Here is a 15441-nt window from a genome sequence, read left to right as displayed (position 1 = left end):
CTCTTTCCCCCCCCCCCTCGCTGTAACAAAAAAAAAAATAAAAAAAAAAAGATTGATCGCTAAAAAAAAAAAAAAAAAAAAAAAAAAAAAAACCTATCAGCGAGAAATGCTGTAAGAATAGCTTCTGTGCTTAAAGCTACAGCCAAAATTGACATCCTGCCAGTTTCCCCCTTGTGTATTCCTGACTTGTTAGATAAGCCAAAAGCAATCTGAGTTATTATCTCAGTTTCTTGCAGAAATGTTGTTACTCAGGGGCTAATCCTAGGCCTCTTTCCTCTCTGTTCCATTTCCTCCCTTCTCTCTATTTTTGTTTTCTATACCACAGCAGAGACTCTGAGTCCTAAAAGCAGCATCTTCCCCAGACCCCTTTTAGCTGGCACCCAACTGGGAAGGGGGGGGATGCTCTGGCTTCTCCCCTCCTCACGCCCTCCCATCTCCTGCCAGTGCCTCCACTGGCTGAGACTTGCCTACGGAGTGAAGCAGCTTCCTGGCGCTGCTGATCTCTCTCTCTAAGCAGCACTTTCTCTCCTCACTTTTTGCATCCTTCGTTATTTTTCAGCCACATGTCTCCCTCTTTCCCCCCTCCTCATTCCCTCCTCCCCTTCTTCCTCCTTCTTTTTTGCTTCCAATGGCACTTTCATCTTTACAATGGCTTTCTTTTTCTCTGTCATTTCTTCTCTGGCGTCCTCAAACTTGATTTTCATCTTCTGCTCTTGTAATCCCTTCTATATTTTGGAGCTATTTTTTTTTTTTAATAAAGACTATATCGAGGTAACATAAGACTGTGAAGAACACTTCCTCTGCCCCCTGATATAATCAGCATTCAAATATGGGTTACTTAGCCACCCCCCACCCCCACCCCCCGTCGCCCTACTCCATATATATGGTAAGTCTTCAGCTGTTTTCTTTCTGACAATTTTATCTCTGAACATATCCGTCTTTTTCCTAAAGAACAGTCTGGGGCGGGGGGGTGGGGGGCGTGCAGCATTCAAATCAAGTTTGTGCCCTGAATACTTTTACTTTATATCTGTTATGTTCTTAGCTCAAAGAACATATACATACTTTCCTCATCCCCCCCCCCCGCCCCAACAGGCCTGGGATGGTACATTTTAGTCACTAACTCCCTGAACTCCACTCACCACACACCACCTTTCTTGCCACGAGCTGAGACCGCTGACCATAAAAATGACTTGTCTTACAGGTTCCGTCTTTGGATCCATCTTTCATAGTGTAGAATGAGTATCTATCTAATACTACCCCTCCCCCCATACTTCCCTGTGTTCTTAGACCTCATCGCTGTAACCAAAAGATCACTGGATTTGCATTGGAGAATTGTGACCCTTTCTTTAAGGGGAAACTCTATCCTAACTGAGGCTGGAGGATGAATGTGTTGGCTCTCAGCACCCTCCCTCCCCATAACTCAAATTTCATAATCTTTGGCAGTTTCTCTCATGGTTTGAGGTTATGGCTATTTCCTTGTTTCACTGAAGATGGCTTCTTTTTCCCTCTGTTTTTTATATTTTGTTGCTGTTGTTAGAGCATTTCAGTAACAGGGACTGGAGTAAAAATTTCTTTCTCTATGCTTAATCAGAAATGAGAATTTGAAAGATCAATAGAAACTCTGGAGCTAAATTTTTACAGCCAAAAAAAAAATTGTGTTTCTCTAACCACGGATATAGAATAGGTATATTTTAACTTTCTAATAATGGCTGTACTATGCCACTTCATTTATTTTAATAAATAAATGTTTTAGATCTCAAAACTCATGGTTCATGCAATACCACTAATCAGGTTAGATGAGAGCAAAATGCAAACCATGATATAACAGAATCACTATTTTTAAGAAGTTACATATTCTTCCTATATCTCATATATAAAATATAAGGAGAGAGAAATGCCTGACATATGTAAGTGCTCAAAATTGAAATTTCCTGGGGCGCCTGGGTGGCTTGGTCAGTTAAGCGTCCGACTTCGGCTCAAGTCATGATCTCACGGTCCGTGAGTTTGAGCCCCGCGTTGGGCTCTGTGCTGACAGCTCAGAGCCTGGAGCCTGTTTCAGATTCTGTGTCTCCCTCTCCCTCTGCTCCTCCCCTGTTCATGCTCTGTCTCTCTGTCTCAAAAAAAATAAATAAACGTTAAAAAAATTTTTTTTTAAATTGAAATTTCCTTCCTTCAGTAGATTAAGAAAAGAGATTAGAATTGTCAACACATCTGCTAAGTATTCTAGCTGCCTACTGAGACCTAATAATAAAAGATACTATTCTTATTGTAATAACAGCAGGGCCAACATGTATTTTGCGTGCTGTGTATTTTGCTCTTCCCAGGCTCAAAAATCTTGGAATAAACTTGTTAATTACATACAATTAATATATCTCTCTTTAAAACAATTTTTTTTTATTTGGGAAAGAGAGGGGGAGAGAAAGAGAGTACACGAGCATGGGAGAGGGGCAGAGAGAGAGAGAGAGAGAGAATTCTAAGCAGGCTCCACACTCAGTGTGGAGCTTGATGCAGGGCTTGATCCCACGACCCTGGGATCATGACCTGAGCTGAAATCAGGAGTCAGACACTTAACTGACTGAGCTACCCAGGCGCCCCTATTCAGTGTCCTTCTAATCGTCTTCTGGAATAGGATCCTGGAATACTAACTGCTACCCAAATCTTCTGGTTTCCCACACACACCACACAAGATCAAGGCTTAGTGTTGTTAACAAACATAGTCACACAGTAAAGCTGCTCTGTCCTTCCTGTGTTGTCCTTATGCTATTAGGTCACGTGTCCAATGACAGTTGTTCCTACAGGTGGCATAAACCTACCAACTCCACTCATGCCCTGTCTCCCAGCTGTGTTTGCACTTCTACAGGGCCACACCGTCACTCCATAAGTTTGATAATGTGCAAGTCTAAGAAATTACAAAACACATCAGCACAACTCAGATAAATCTTACTAGGTTTTTTATTTCAAGCAAAGAGTCAGGTAGAAAGAACTAATAGGTTGATAGACTGATTATTTGGAAAGTAACCTCTTCCAAAATGTATGGAGTATCACAAATTTTAAAATGTCAAAGTTGGGGTGCCTGGGTGGCTCATCTGGTTAAATGTCTGATTTCCACTCAGGTCATGATCTCACAGCTCGTGCTTTCGAGCCCTGCGTCGGGCTCTGTGCTGACAGCTCAGAGCCTGGAGCCTGCTTTGGATTCTGTGTCTCCCTCTCTCTGCCCCTCCTCCACTCATGTGCTCGCTCTCTCTCTCTCAAAAATAAACATTTAAGGGGCGCCTGGGTGGCGCAGTCGGTTAAGCGTCCGACTTCAGCCAGGTCACGATCTCACGGTCCGTGAGTTCGAGCCCCGCGTCAGGCTCTGGGCTGATGGCTCGGAGCCTGGAGCCTGTTTCCGATTCTGTGTCTCCCTCTCTCTCTGCCCCTCCCCCGTTCATGCTCTGTCTCTCTCTGTCCCAAAAATAAATAAAAAACGTTGAAAAAAAAATTAAAAAAATAAAAAATAAAAAAAATAAAATAAACATTTAAAAAATTTTTTAATAAAATAAAATGTCAAAATGTCTGGGATGTACTCTGGAGTCACCAACAGGCACAGTGTACCATAAGGCCACTTTTGATTCTGGGCTTGAGATTGTAGGTCTTCTCTCCAAATCTTCCTCTCCCCAGCAATGTGACCAAATGATTAATTAATGACTGGCCAACTAGTTGCCAGGTGCTGAAAGAACAGAGCTGAATAGGACAATAGTCTTATCTTTAAATAAATAATTGCTAGCCGAAAATTTTAGGGTATTTCCAAATGTCACTTAACTTAGTTCTTACTATAACCCTGGAAAGTAGGTATCATTCTGCCCATCGTACAGGTTAGAAGTGTGGTTCACACTGGGTCAGTGACTCGGCCAAGGACATACACCTCTCAAGGTGGAGCCAGGAGCAGAATAGGAGATCATCTCCAAAGCTCGTGCTCTTCACCTCTGCCTGGCAGGAATGCATAGTGATGGTGAGGAAGCCACAAAGTGGCCATCAACACTGACTGGAAGAACTCACCTGATGGTTCACTCAGGAAAGGAAGACAGGTGGGAAGAAAGCACACCACCCACCAAAAGGACCCTGGACTCTCCCAATGTTGGCACAAAGTGTTCTGTTCTCACCAAAGGTCCCCTTCAACCAGTTTCATAACCAGTGTTATCTACTAGCTAAAGCATATTATTCCTCTTGAACTCGTCAAGGTCAAGAGCTACACTTGGTATCAATCATATGAGAAATTATATTCTAGGTTATCTGGACACTGGATCAGTTTTCCAGGGTTGCCATAACAAAGTATAACAAACCGGGGGGCTTAAATACCAGAAATTTATCATCTCACAGTCCTTAAGGCTAGAAATCCAAAATGAAGGTGTTGGTTCTTCCCTCTGAGGGCTGTGAGGGAGGGATCTGTTCCAAGCCTCTCTCCTTGGCTTATAGATGAACATTTTTGTGTTCATATAGCATTTCCATGTATATGTATCTGTCTCCAAATTTCCTCATTTTATAAGGACACCAGTCATATGGGATTAGGGCTCACCCTTATGACCTCATTTTAACTTGGTGGCTTCTATAAAGACTCTACTTCTTAATTAAGAAGGTCACATTCTGAGGTACTGAGGGGTTAGGACTTCAACCTATGAATGAGGAGGAGGGGGAAAGACACAATTTAACCCATAACAGACATTACTATGAAGTTTTGGTAGAAGACACCCCAGTGTCTTTGGAGAAGACACTATTCTCTTTTCCAAACTGGCTTGTAAAAGAGGCTTGTGTTAGTCTAATGATTCACTCTGAGCAGCACTACAATTCCTTAAAATGAATATTTAAATTGAGCTTTTACCAATGGAAGCTATTTCTAGAGGGAGGATTCAAAATGAACCCTGATTTTGTTAATTCAGGATAGCCTTTTTCAAGATTCAGGTAAAATTCCCATGCCCCAGAAATCTCTGATAAGATCCACCCCAACCTGATGATGACCGTCCCTTTCCATGTGAATGTGTGAATAATGAAGTAGATGCTACTGGGCATCAAATTTCAATTCAAAAAAACAAAACAATTTCTAATATGTAGGATTATTTATCAGTGAGCTATTGCATCTCTAAGCATGGCATCCAAAGCAGAAACCATAAAATAAAAAATTGACTTAGCTATATTAAAGGAAAGAAAGTACAATGAAAAGAAAATCTATAAAATTTTAAAATATTTGCTAAACGCATGACAAAAACAAAAATTTTTATCTTTAATGTTCATTCATTCAATAATTATTTACTGAGCACTTACTATATGTCAGGCTTTGTTTCTAGGTATGACAGATATGAACAAGACCAAGTCCCAGCCCTCATGCACTCAACAAATCAACCGGACCTACCCTAACACTGCTGGAGAAAAACAATTAGAAGACATAAACAAAAACAGAAATGCAAATGGTAAATAAATTACAACAATTTTTTTGCCTCCCAAATTAGCAGAACTTTCAAATTTTGTGGTACTGAATATGTGCAGGGTGCAGAATATGGATGTGCTCAAAAACTTCTCTGTGAGTGGGTTTCAATCAGCATGTTAATGAAAAACCAAACTGCCTTCAGGTTTAGCCAAAGCACATTTAAAATGCTAAAATGGCAAATGATGTATCCAGTAAAAGACTGGTATCCAAAATATATAAAGAATTGATACAACTCAACACTGCAAAGAAGATATCCAGATTGGCCAACAGACACATGAAAAGATGCCCAACGTCACTCCTCATCAGGGAAATACAAATCAAAAACCACAATGAAGATACCACCTTACACCTGTCAGAATAGTTAAAATCAACAACACAAGAAACAACAGGTATTGGCAAGGATGTGGAGAAAGGGGAACCCTCTCGCACTGCTGGTGGGAATGCAAACTGGTGCAGCCACTGTGGAAAACAGTACAGGGGTTCCTCAAAAAGTTAAAAATAGAATTACAATATCAACCAGTAATTGTACTACTGGGTATTTACCCCCAAATACAAAAACACTAATTCAAAGGGATAAGACATGCACCCCTATGTTTACTGCAGCATTATTTACATTAGTCAAACCTATGGTGAGATCTCAAAAGTCCACTGACTGAGGAATGGATGAAGATGTGGTATATACACACAATGGAATATTACTCAGCCCTAAAAGAGGATGAAATCTTGCCATCTGCAATGACATGGATGGAACTTAGAGTGTATTATGCTAAGTGAAATAAGTTAGTCAGATAAAGACAAATACCATACGATCGCATTCAAATGTGAAATTTAAGAAACAAATGAGCAAAGGGGAAAAAAAAAAAGAGAGAGACAAACCAAGAAACAAACTCTTAACTATAGAGAAGAATTTGATGGTTACCAGAGGGGAGGTGAGTGTGGTGATGGATGAAACAGGTGATGGGGATTAAGGAGTGCACTTGTCACTATCAGCACTGGGTGATGTATGGAGGTGTTGAATCACTTATATTGTACACCTGAAACTAATATAACACTGTGGTAACTATAATGGAATCAAAATTTAACTTAATTTAATTTAACTTAATTTAATTTAATTTAACTTAATTTAATTTAAAAAATTTAGATTTGTAGGTTTTGCATTCATTAAGCATTTCTGCAGGTGCTTACTGTGGGCCAGGCACTGGTCAAGGTGCTAGGGACCCCAAGATGAAGAAAATCCAGTAAGATCCTGGCCCTGAAAGAGCTTACTCTAGACAGAGAGACAAATGTAATTTTTTAAAATACCATTTCGTACATGTTCTAACCAAAAGGAATAAAATGAAATGCTAAAATGCATATTCCTGGGCTCCACCACAGAGGTTCTGAATCCATCGATCAGAAGTGGGATCCAGGAAACTGTCTCTTTACTATCACAGGATATTCTAATGCAAGATACCCTCAGGCCACACTTGAGCACAGAGTGTTCTAGACCATGAGTGGGTCTAAGCAAAGGGTCCCAGCAACAGGACACTGCAGGGCCTCACAGTTGAATGCAGAATGTCTTGGTCAATTAGATTTGATTAACTGAGAGACACATTTCAATGATAAGACAGAGAAGTATCAAGTCATGTTTGCTACCGGTGGGCTTTGACCCTGGCTCACACACAGTTGAGCTCTTACAATTTATTCTCTTTGGCACAGCAATTCAACTGTTTTAAAAAACTTACCCTAAGGACATAATCAGGTTTTATTCAAAGCATTAGTAGGATCACAGAAATTATTGAAGATTTCTGAATGAATAAGAAGAGGATGAAACTACTCTTATTTTCCTCAGAATGCTGGCTCTGGGTAGAAAACACTAAAAGGAAGAGAGCTCCACTTTGTGTCCCACATATTCAGACTGTTTTGCAAATGTTTTCTGGTTACCATGGCAACTTCTGGACAGCTCTATGTAAATGGGAAATTGGGGACCTCATTTTTTAAAAAACGATTAGTATGTTCTTTTTATCCCGGTTAGCTCATTCTGTGCTGACAAATTACATTCTGACAGCTAGGCTGTAATCTAAAACATACTTTATTAGAGGCTCTAAATAATAAAGTATTTCCAGGGATTGATAGTTAGTCTTCATTTATACTCTGATGTATTTATTTGCTTTCAATGAATTCAAGAGATAAACTGAAGTGCTAAATACTTACTATACTTCTTAAGTAACTCAGAAATATATCCTCCCTTGAAAAATTTGACATGTTACTGACATGATTATTGTAATCGTGAAATGTAATATACAGAAAGAGCACAAGCTTCTGAATCAGTCATCTCGCAGCTGAACCCTGGCTCTGCCACTTGTTAGTTATGCGGCTTTGGGCAAGTAGTTCAACTCTTTGAGCCTCAGTTTCCATTTATAAAATAAGAATCAAAAATAATATCGAGAGAGAGAGAGAGAGAGAGAGGTGCATAGAAAATCTCTGCAACAATGCCAAGTCTATTGAGCAGGTTCTCAATATAACATGGTAGCTACTACCAAAGAAAAAAATCAAAAGCAAGCAGAGAAACATCCAAAAACCTGTTAGACTTGGTTTAAAAGAAATTGGGCTTTACAAAGAAAAAAATGAATAAAAAAATAATGTACAACCAGCATTATTAGGATTGAAACTTGTCAGGTTTTAGCTATTTATGATACTATTATTAGATGCTCAGTAGTAATAGGAAAAGACGGTTGGAATTCTGTGAGGTGGTAGAACATGACAGATACTTTGGCACAAAGAAGCTTAAACTCCTCAAAACTTTACAAAACAATAGTGTGAAAGTATGCACCCAGCTAAAGTTAACACATAACTTTGAAATATCAAATGACCAAGCTTTTAAGCTAATAGAGGTCATAGAGAACCATGGTCAGGAGCCCTCCATGACCCATTCAAGATGAGGAAATATAATTTGTGAGGGCAAGGCCTAGAGGGCAAGGTTTCTCTAGAGATGAGTCACCTCTGGAGGAAGGTTAGCATTGAGGCAGGGACAGGTTTCTCTACTTGTTTTCTAATAGCATTTATGAGTCTACTTTTCTCTCTTTCATATTCCACTGGTGGCCAGGACTCAGCTCTACCCTGCATCTCTAGGTTTGCTCTTTATTAAACTATGTATAGAAAAGGATCTTTAGTTGGGCATGCTGAATCTTTTGCCATTACACTCCCTAATTCTTAATCTGCTTTATTTCTTAATCTTCAATTATCATGACAAATAAGAACATCATGGATGATCACATGAGCAATTACTGTGGAAGCAAAACACAAATGCAGAACATTGGAAAGCCAAACAAGATATTCAGAAATTAAGAACTACATAAAACTTTCTTTTACTGGAAATAATAATTCCAGGGTTCTCAAATCCGTGTTTCATGTCGTACGTAAATTCAACTTATATAAGTTAGTCTACTGAAAAGCAATCACACAGAACTGGTAAAAAACAACAAAAGTAAGGGCCCAGAACAATAACAGATACCAGCAACATGCGTTGGTACATTCTGGAGAGTAGAAATGGGGCAGAGAAAAAAGTCACTTGATAGGGATTTTCTCAGACTAGTTATCCCTGCCAGCTTAATATCTTCACCTACTTTACCTCTGTTATCAGAGACAAGGTAAAACACAGAACTCTGGGAGCATGGTTTAAAAAGGAAAGTGCCAAGATTATGCAATGGGGAAAAGACAGTCTCTTCTTCAATAAATGGTACTGGGAAAACTGGACAGTACACGCAAAAGGACAAAACTGGACACCTTTCTTACACCATACACAAAAATAAACTCAAAAAGGATTACAGACCTAAATGTGAGACCTGAAACCATAAAACTCCTAAAAGAAAACACAGGCAGTAATCTCTTGGACATTGCCCTTAGCAACATATTTATGGATATGTCTTCTCTGGCCAGAGAAACAAAAGCAAAAATAAACTATTGGGACTACACCAAAATAAAAAAGCTTTTGCACAGCAAAAGAAACCATCAACAAAACAAAAAGGCAATCTAGTGAATGGGAGAAGATATTTGTAAATGATAAATCTAAAATATATAAAAACTTATACAAGTCAACACCAAAAAACCCAAATAATCTGATTAAAAAATAAGCAGACAACCTGAACAGACATATTTTTAAGTAAGACATCCAGATGGCCAATAGACACATGAAAAAATGCTCAACATCACTAATCACCAGGGAAATGGAAATGAAAATCACAATGAGATATCAACTCATACTAGTCAGAAAAGCTAGTATTAAAAAGACAAGAAATAACAAGTGTTAGCAAGGATATGGGGAAAAGGGAACCTTCATGCACTATTGGTGGGAACATAAATTGGTGCAGCCACTGTGAAAAACAATATGGAGGTTCCTTGAAAAATTCTAAACAGGATTACCGTATGATCCAGTAAGTCCACTACTAAGTATTTCCCTAAAGAACATGAAAACACTAATTCAAAAAGATATATGTTTCTTGCAGCATTATTTATAACAGCCAAGGTATGGAAGCAACCCAAATGTCCACCCGAAGATGAATGGATGAAGAAGACGTGGTATACACAAGCAATGGAATATCACTCAAGTCATTAAAAAGAATGAGATTTTGCCACTTGCGACAACATGGATGGACCTAGAGGGGATCATGCTAAGCGAAATAAGTCAGACAGAGAAAGACAAATACTATGTGATCTCACTTATATGTGGAAAATAAAACACAAAACAAACAAAACCAGACTCTTAAATACGGACAACAAACTAGTGGTTGCCAGAGAGGACACAGATGGAGAATGGACAATGTAGATAGAGGGGATTAAGAGGCATAAACTTAGAGTTATAAAATAAGTAAGTGATAGAGATGGAAAGTACAGCATAGAGAATAGCACTGTGGTAACATTGCTTGGTGACAATGGTGACTATACTTATTGAGGCAAGCCCTGAATATTGTATAGACTTGGCAAATCACTGTGTTGTACGCCTGAAACTAATATAACACTGGATGTTACTTATACTTCAGTTAAAAACAAAACCAAAAACAGAAGTGCCAGTGATAGCAGCAAGCTGTTCATTTGGGGAACTGTTCCCACACCACTACGGCCACTCCATTCCTTTACTGCAGCGTCGCTGAATGACAGCTTTGCGACTCTCTGTCTCCGGTCAGTAACTGGTTAAGGTCAGGGCCTTTGACCAAGCATAGTCAGTCCTGGCTCCTGCCTAGGGGTCCCAGGTGAAATACAGACACCCATTTGTACAGGTGCAAATGTGAGATTAACAATAAATAAGTTTTAGTGTCAATATATCCAAAATATTGCACTGAGGCTTACACTACACACCATGGCAGTGTTTGTGACACTGCCAACAAGAGCTGTAAATACACAGAGCACTTCTCATGTCCGGTGGATTGTTCTAAATGCCTTATAAGTAACAATTCCCTAAATACATGGATATGAAAACAATACACTGACACATGGATGATCTGAGGTTAGGAATAATGAACTGTGTATTTTTAAATTTCAAAAATGATGCAAAAATTCCTATAATTAAAATATTTCATGAGTTTTCATCGATTATCTGCAAACTAATTTGCATCAGATTGAAAACATAAAAGTGAAAAAAGCTGAGATTTCAGTTGCTGCCCATTAACTACCTGAATGACCTTAGGAAAGTCTCCTCAATTCTCTGAATCTAAGTTTTCTTTCTCTCTTTTCTTTTCTTTTTTTGAATCTGGTCTTTTTTTTTTTTTTTTAACCTATACCATGAGATTTGGATGAGATTATTTTTAAGGTCATTACTGCCCCTAAAATTCTATTGTATCTTATAATATGGAAAAAGCAGCTCACAGAGGAGAGTCCATTACCTCTGCAATCATTCTGTTGGTGTCTCCTAAGAAAAGCAGATTCAGAGCTTCCTCCTCTGTCGCTGCCTGATGGAGAGACAGGTTTTTCAGGTGAATATTCTGGTCAGGGTCCTCAAACACTGTCACTTTCCTAGGGAAATGGGAGGCAACAAAAACAAGATACTTTGAGAATCAAAAGAACGTTTGGTCTTCTTATGGGTTTATTTTTAAAAAGCTGTATAGTACTACGTCTTGAACTTACAAAATCAAACGATACACAAGACACGAGGCAGTACTGGATCCGCATCAAACACTGACATTCCCTTGACAGTGCTATTAAATAGTTCGGGGGCTGAAAAGTATATCACAAGCTCCTGATTTAAAGCCATCTGTCTTTGCAATCATCATATCACTAAATCATACGTGTTTTTACTCAATTAAAAATGCAAATAGATAACCTTCTACCTATATATCAGTAAAGTTGGCCCTATTATTTTTTCTATGTCATAATTCAGTTTCTTACATAGGGAATGCACTAATTCTTCTTCTCCTAATTTTTCCCCTTTGTTCAATTTTATATCACTTTCAATTTACATGACCTTTCAAACTGGTTAGCTCATCAATTTAAACACGATGGAGACTGATGGAGACTGAAGTGTCTGTCATCCCTCCAGGAGTTATTACCTTGTCTAGTTTTCTTATCAAGGTGAGTTTTAAAATTCTCAAGAAGTCTTATAATAGTTTTAGTTTGTCATTATTTTCATGTCCATCAAATGTGTTTCTTGATCCTTTTTTTTTTTTTTTTAAACAACACACCTTTTCATTCCATTACATCCTTACAGTCAAAGCTTTAGGTCTGGAATTACGTTCATCTATTACAACTGCCTTCATGGGATGCCAACACCATTTCCTCCCCAAGTGAATCTTAACCCTGTTTCCAGAGTTGGCTTATCAATACTCTCCTTGGAGTCCTTTTAGGACTTTCTGCAACTGAATGCAATGTGAACTCCTTATACTCTGCTTCAAAGGCCTACAGATTCAAGCAATAAAATTACTAGAGAGATTTCCCTTCTGCCTCTTGAATTTTGCCTTCTTGAATTTTTTTCAAGAATTGTTAAGTAAAGAAAATCTTATAATTCACAAGAATTGCCAAAAAGTATCTCTGCGTATCTGCACTTGTTTAAGGCATTTGGAATTGAACGTAGTAAGTAAAGGCTGGCATCATCTAGCGTTACTGGTGATGTGTTTTTACTTGGACATGTGTCACTTGCCTATTTATAATAACATATTTAGAATACCTTAAAAATGAAGATTTTGCAAATATCATAATTTTTCATCCTTCCCTTTTGGGAAGGAGGTTATCTGGGCTTTCATATGTAATTTGTGGGTACTTAAAATACTAATGGCCGGAAGAAAATGTAACTCTACCAGCACATCTGTGACCAATATGTCACTAATAATGTACGGTGTTGCCAAGTTTTGGACTCCTTTTTGTCTCCTTCAACAATACCAACTAAGATGGAAAAAGATCTTTTCCCTTAATGAAAACAAGTGTTATTTTATTTCTTTTTCAACAAGACTCATAAGTGAGCTTATTAAAAATGCTTAAGAGTTCAAAAATGCTTGGAAAACATGAAGGCATTTTTAAGTGAAATGGATGAATTCTATCTCTTTTTAGGAACCCTCTTTATTCCTTAAACTTCATAGCCACCCTGATCTTCTAGGGTGCTTGAGAAGATTTAGCTAAAGTCAATCACAAGGGACACAGAAGTCAGAATTCTTCCTGAAGCCAAAGATTCTGGGGTCTCAGGGTGCAAGAAATTAAGTAACATTGGAAGGAAGATAAAAACGTGAAACAAGTGATGAGATGGTACATTAAAAGTGAAAATCGAAGAGAGTTCTTTGTCAACATGAAGATAAAAACAAATCCCCCAACTCTGAGGCACAGTCATCTGTGATACACACTGAAGGGCCAAGCCAGATACAGCACGACCTTGTGCACGTGCAGAAAAGGGAGAGGGACGAAGAGCAGGAACTTATTCAAAGAGGAGGACGCGCACACTCACTGGGCACCAAAAGCATGCCGGACGCCCACATTGTTTCACTTAACCCAGTTGTTCTTACCCTGACCGCACATAAGAACAACCTGTAGAACTAAAAGAAAACAGCAAATGCTGGTGCCAGGTCCCATCCTAAAAGGTTTTGATTTCAGTGTGCTGGGGCCCGGTCTGGGTATCGGAGTTCGTAAAAGCTCCAGGTGATTCCAGTGTGTGGTCAAGGCGGAAAGCCATTGACTTCATCTTGAATAATCCTACAAGGTAGATATATGGGGTGGGGATTTCTGGTTTCTTTATCTCTACTTCCCACCCAGTTCCACCCGGTGCCCAAAGGGGAAAGTTACTCATTTTACTGGTTGCAGCTGAAGTTCTTCTTGCGCTACATCTACTAACAGGCAAGGTCACTGTGAATTTTAAAAAGCTAGTCTTTTCACGGGAAGTTTCTTGCCCACCTCCCTGACCTCCCATGCTGCTGATGGGTAAGCTAAGCCACTCATCAGCCACAACAATAACTTAACTGGGGATTATTATCTACCTAAACTCCCATCCCATAGGCCTTACAACATTGCCAAATCAAAAAACCCAAGTGCTGGTAGGGACTCAACATACATACATCTCTCACCATTACTTCACTGGAATAAGAAATGCAGAAAACAAGCAAGGTTGGAATTCTGAAAGTGTTCATTTGTTAGACAGCCTAAATGGGTCACTGATTTGGGATTGTATTTACACAGAATAGAAGCATAAGACAGGAAGTGCTTGTGAAATGTCATCAGAGGGATTTGGCTAAGCTACTTTTTTCTTCTAAATCATTCAGAGCCTTTGATCTCCAGCGTGGCTACTTCAGAATTCTCACACTTCCATATTTACTTCCAGGTGCTTGCCCGGCTTTGTCACTTTGATCAAAATGGCAATTTGCACGTGCCCCCGGTTTTTCTGTATAGAACTGTCAGCTGTCTTTTGTGACCCATCACTATGCATCTCTCTCATGCTTTTCTGATACTATGTTTTCCTCACAACTCTCTGATTTCTTGCCCATGGAGATTTTGAACAGTAAATAAAATAGCAGGTTGGTGTCCAATTTAGTTTGGCTTCTTTCATGGTTGTCTCTCGACTTAGGGCTCATCTGTGGCCACCCTATAAAAGGCTCTATCTCTGGCATCCTTCTGGAATCTTCTGCGGTGCAACTTGCTCTCTCCAGTCAGGATCTCCTTTGCCAGTTCTTCTCCTCAGATTCTTTCCCGGTTTCTGCCCAATCCCTCGGGCATGAGGCTTTGTATTTTCCTTCATAGCCCTGCCTGCCCTCCCTGAAAATCCCTTTTGCACTCAGTCTGACAGGCAATGCGTCCACTCAGCCCCACCCATTCTCATGCCTTTGCTCACAGAAGCCCAGCCTGAGCCATGCCCTGGGAACTAACTCCTGCCTAGGTGGACTAATTAGGGAGTGAGAATGTTTTAGACTTTGCTGCTGGTAGAATGCGTTTTCAAAGCTGGAGGAAATAAGAACCATTAGCAAAAGTTTCTCATCAAGTTGCTTCCTTGCTCGGCCTTTTCTTTCTCTCTCTCTCTCACAAATCAATAGCTATTCCCTGAATCCTTAGTCTGCCACTCAATTCTGACTATAATTTTCATGGGCCTGAAAGAGGGCTTTATTAGAGTTTCTTAAATAAACATCCTAATTCCAAGATGGAAACCCCCCAAACTATTTATTTGATTTTTTTTGAAAGGGCCTGTGAATAGTTTTCCCTACAAAATGTTTCTAAAATGTTTAGATTTCAAGCAAAAAGTTACTGATAGCCTTAACTTGGACACCTAAGTGGAAAAGTTCTGCTAAGTATACTCGGCCTGCTTAATGACGGGGAAGAAGCAGGCTTTGTGTTTTCTCTGTAAACAGAGAATCTTTTCCATTTGGCTAAGTAGTTGGAATTTGTAGGCTTTTTCTAACTGGCTGGAAGACAGAGGAAGAGCAATAGCCAAGCTCTTGTTCTCAATAATGGGAGCCATCAATGAAAGAACCGTCCCCTCTCCACACCCTACCTCCACAACATTCCAATACCACCAACTTGCTGAACAGGAACTTTCCAGG

The 15441-nt window shown here is 39.3% G+C and overlaps 1 protein-coding gene across 1 annotated transcript in view; it reads right to left on the bottom strand.

Annotated features, from left to right (window-relative positions):
* KIF6 (kinesin family member 6) overlaps positions 1-15441 on the bottom strand; it is a 385696-nt gene that overhangs the window by 269806 nt on the left and 100449 nt on the right. Inside the window, exon 6 of the mRNA XM_049652734.1 lies at positions 11320-11449. Within this exon, the coding sequence (XP_049508691.1) occupies positions 11320-11449 (130 nt within the window). The remainder of the gene's footprint in view (positions 1-11319; positions 11450-15441) is intronic.

Source organism: Panthera uncia (genome assembly GCF_023721935.1).
Source record: "Panthera uncia isolate 11264 chromosome B2 unlocalized genomic scaffold, Puncia_PCG_1.0 HiC_scaffold_24, whole genome shotgun sequence".
Lineage (NCBI taxonomy): Eukaryota > Metazoa > Chordata > Mammalia > Carnivora > Felidae > Panthera > Panthera uncia.
Note: the sequence above shows the minus strand (reverse complement) of the source record. Positions and strands in the feature narration are given on the sequence as shown.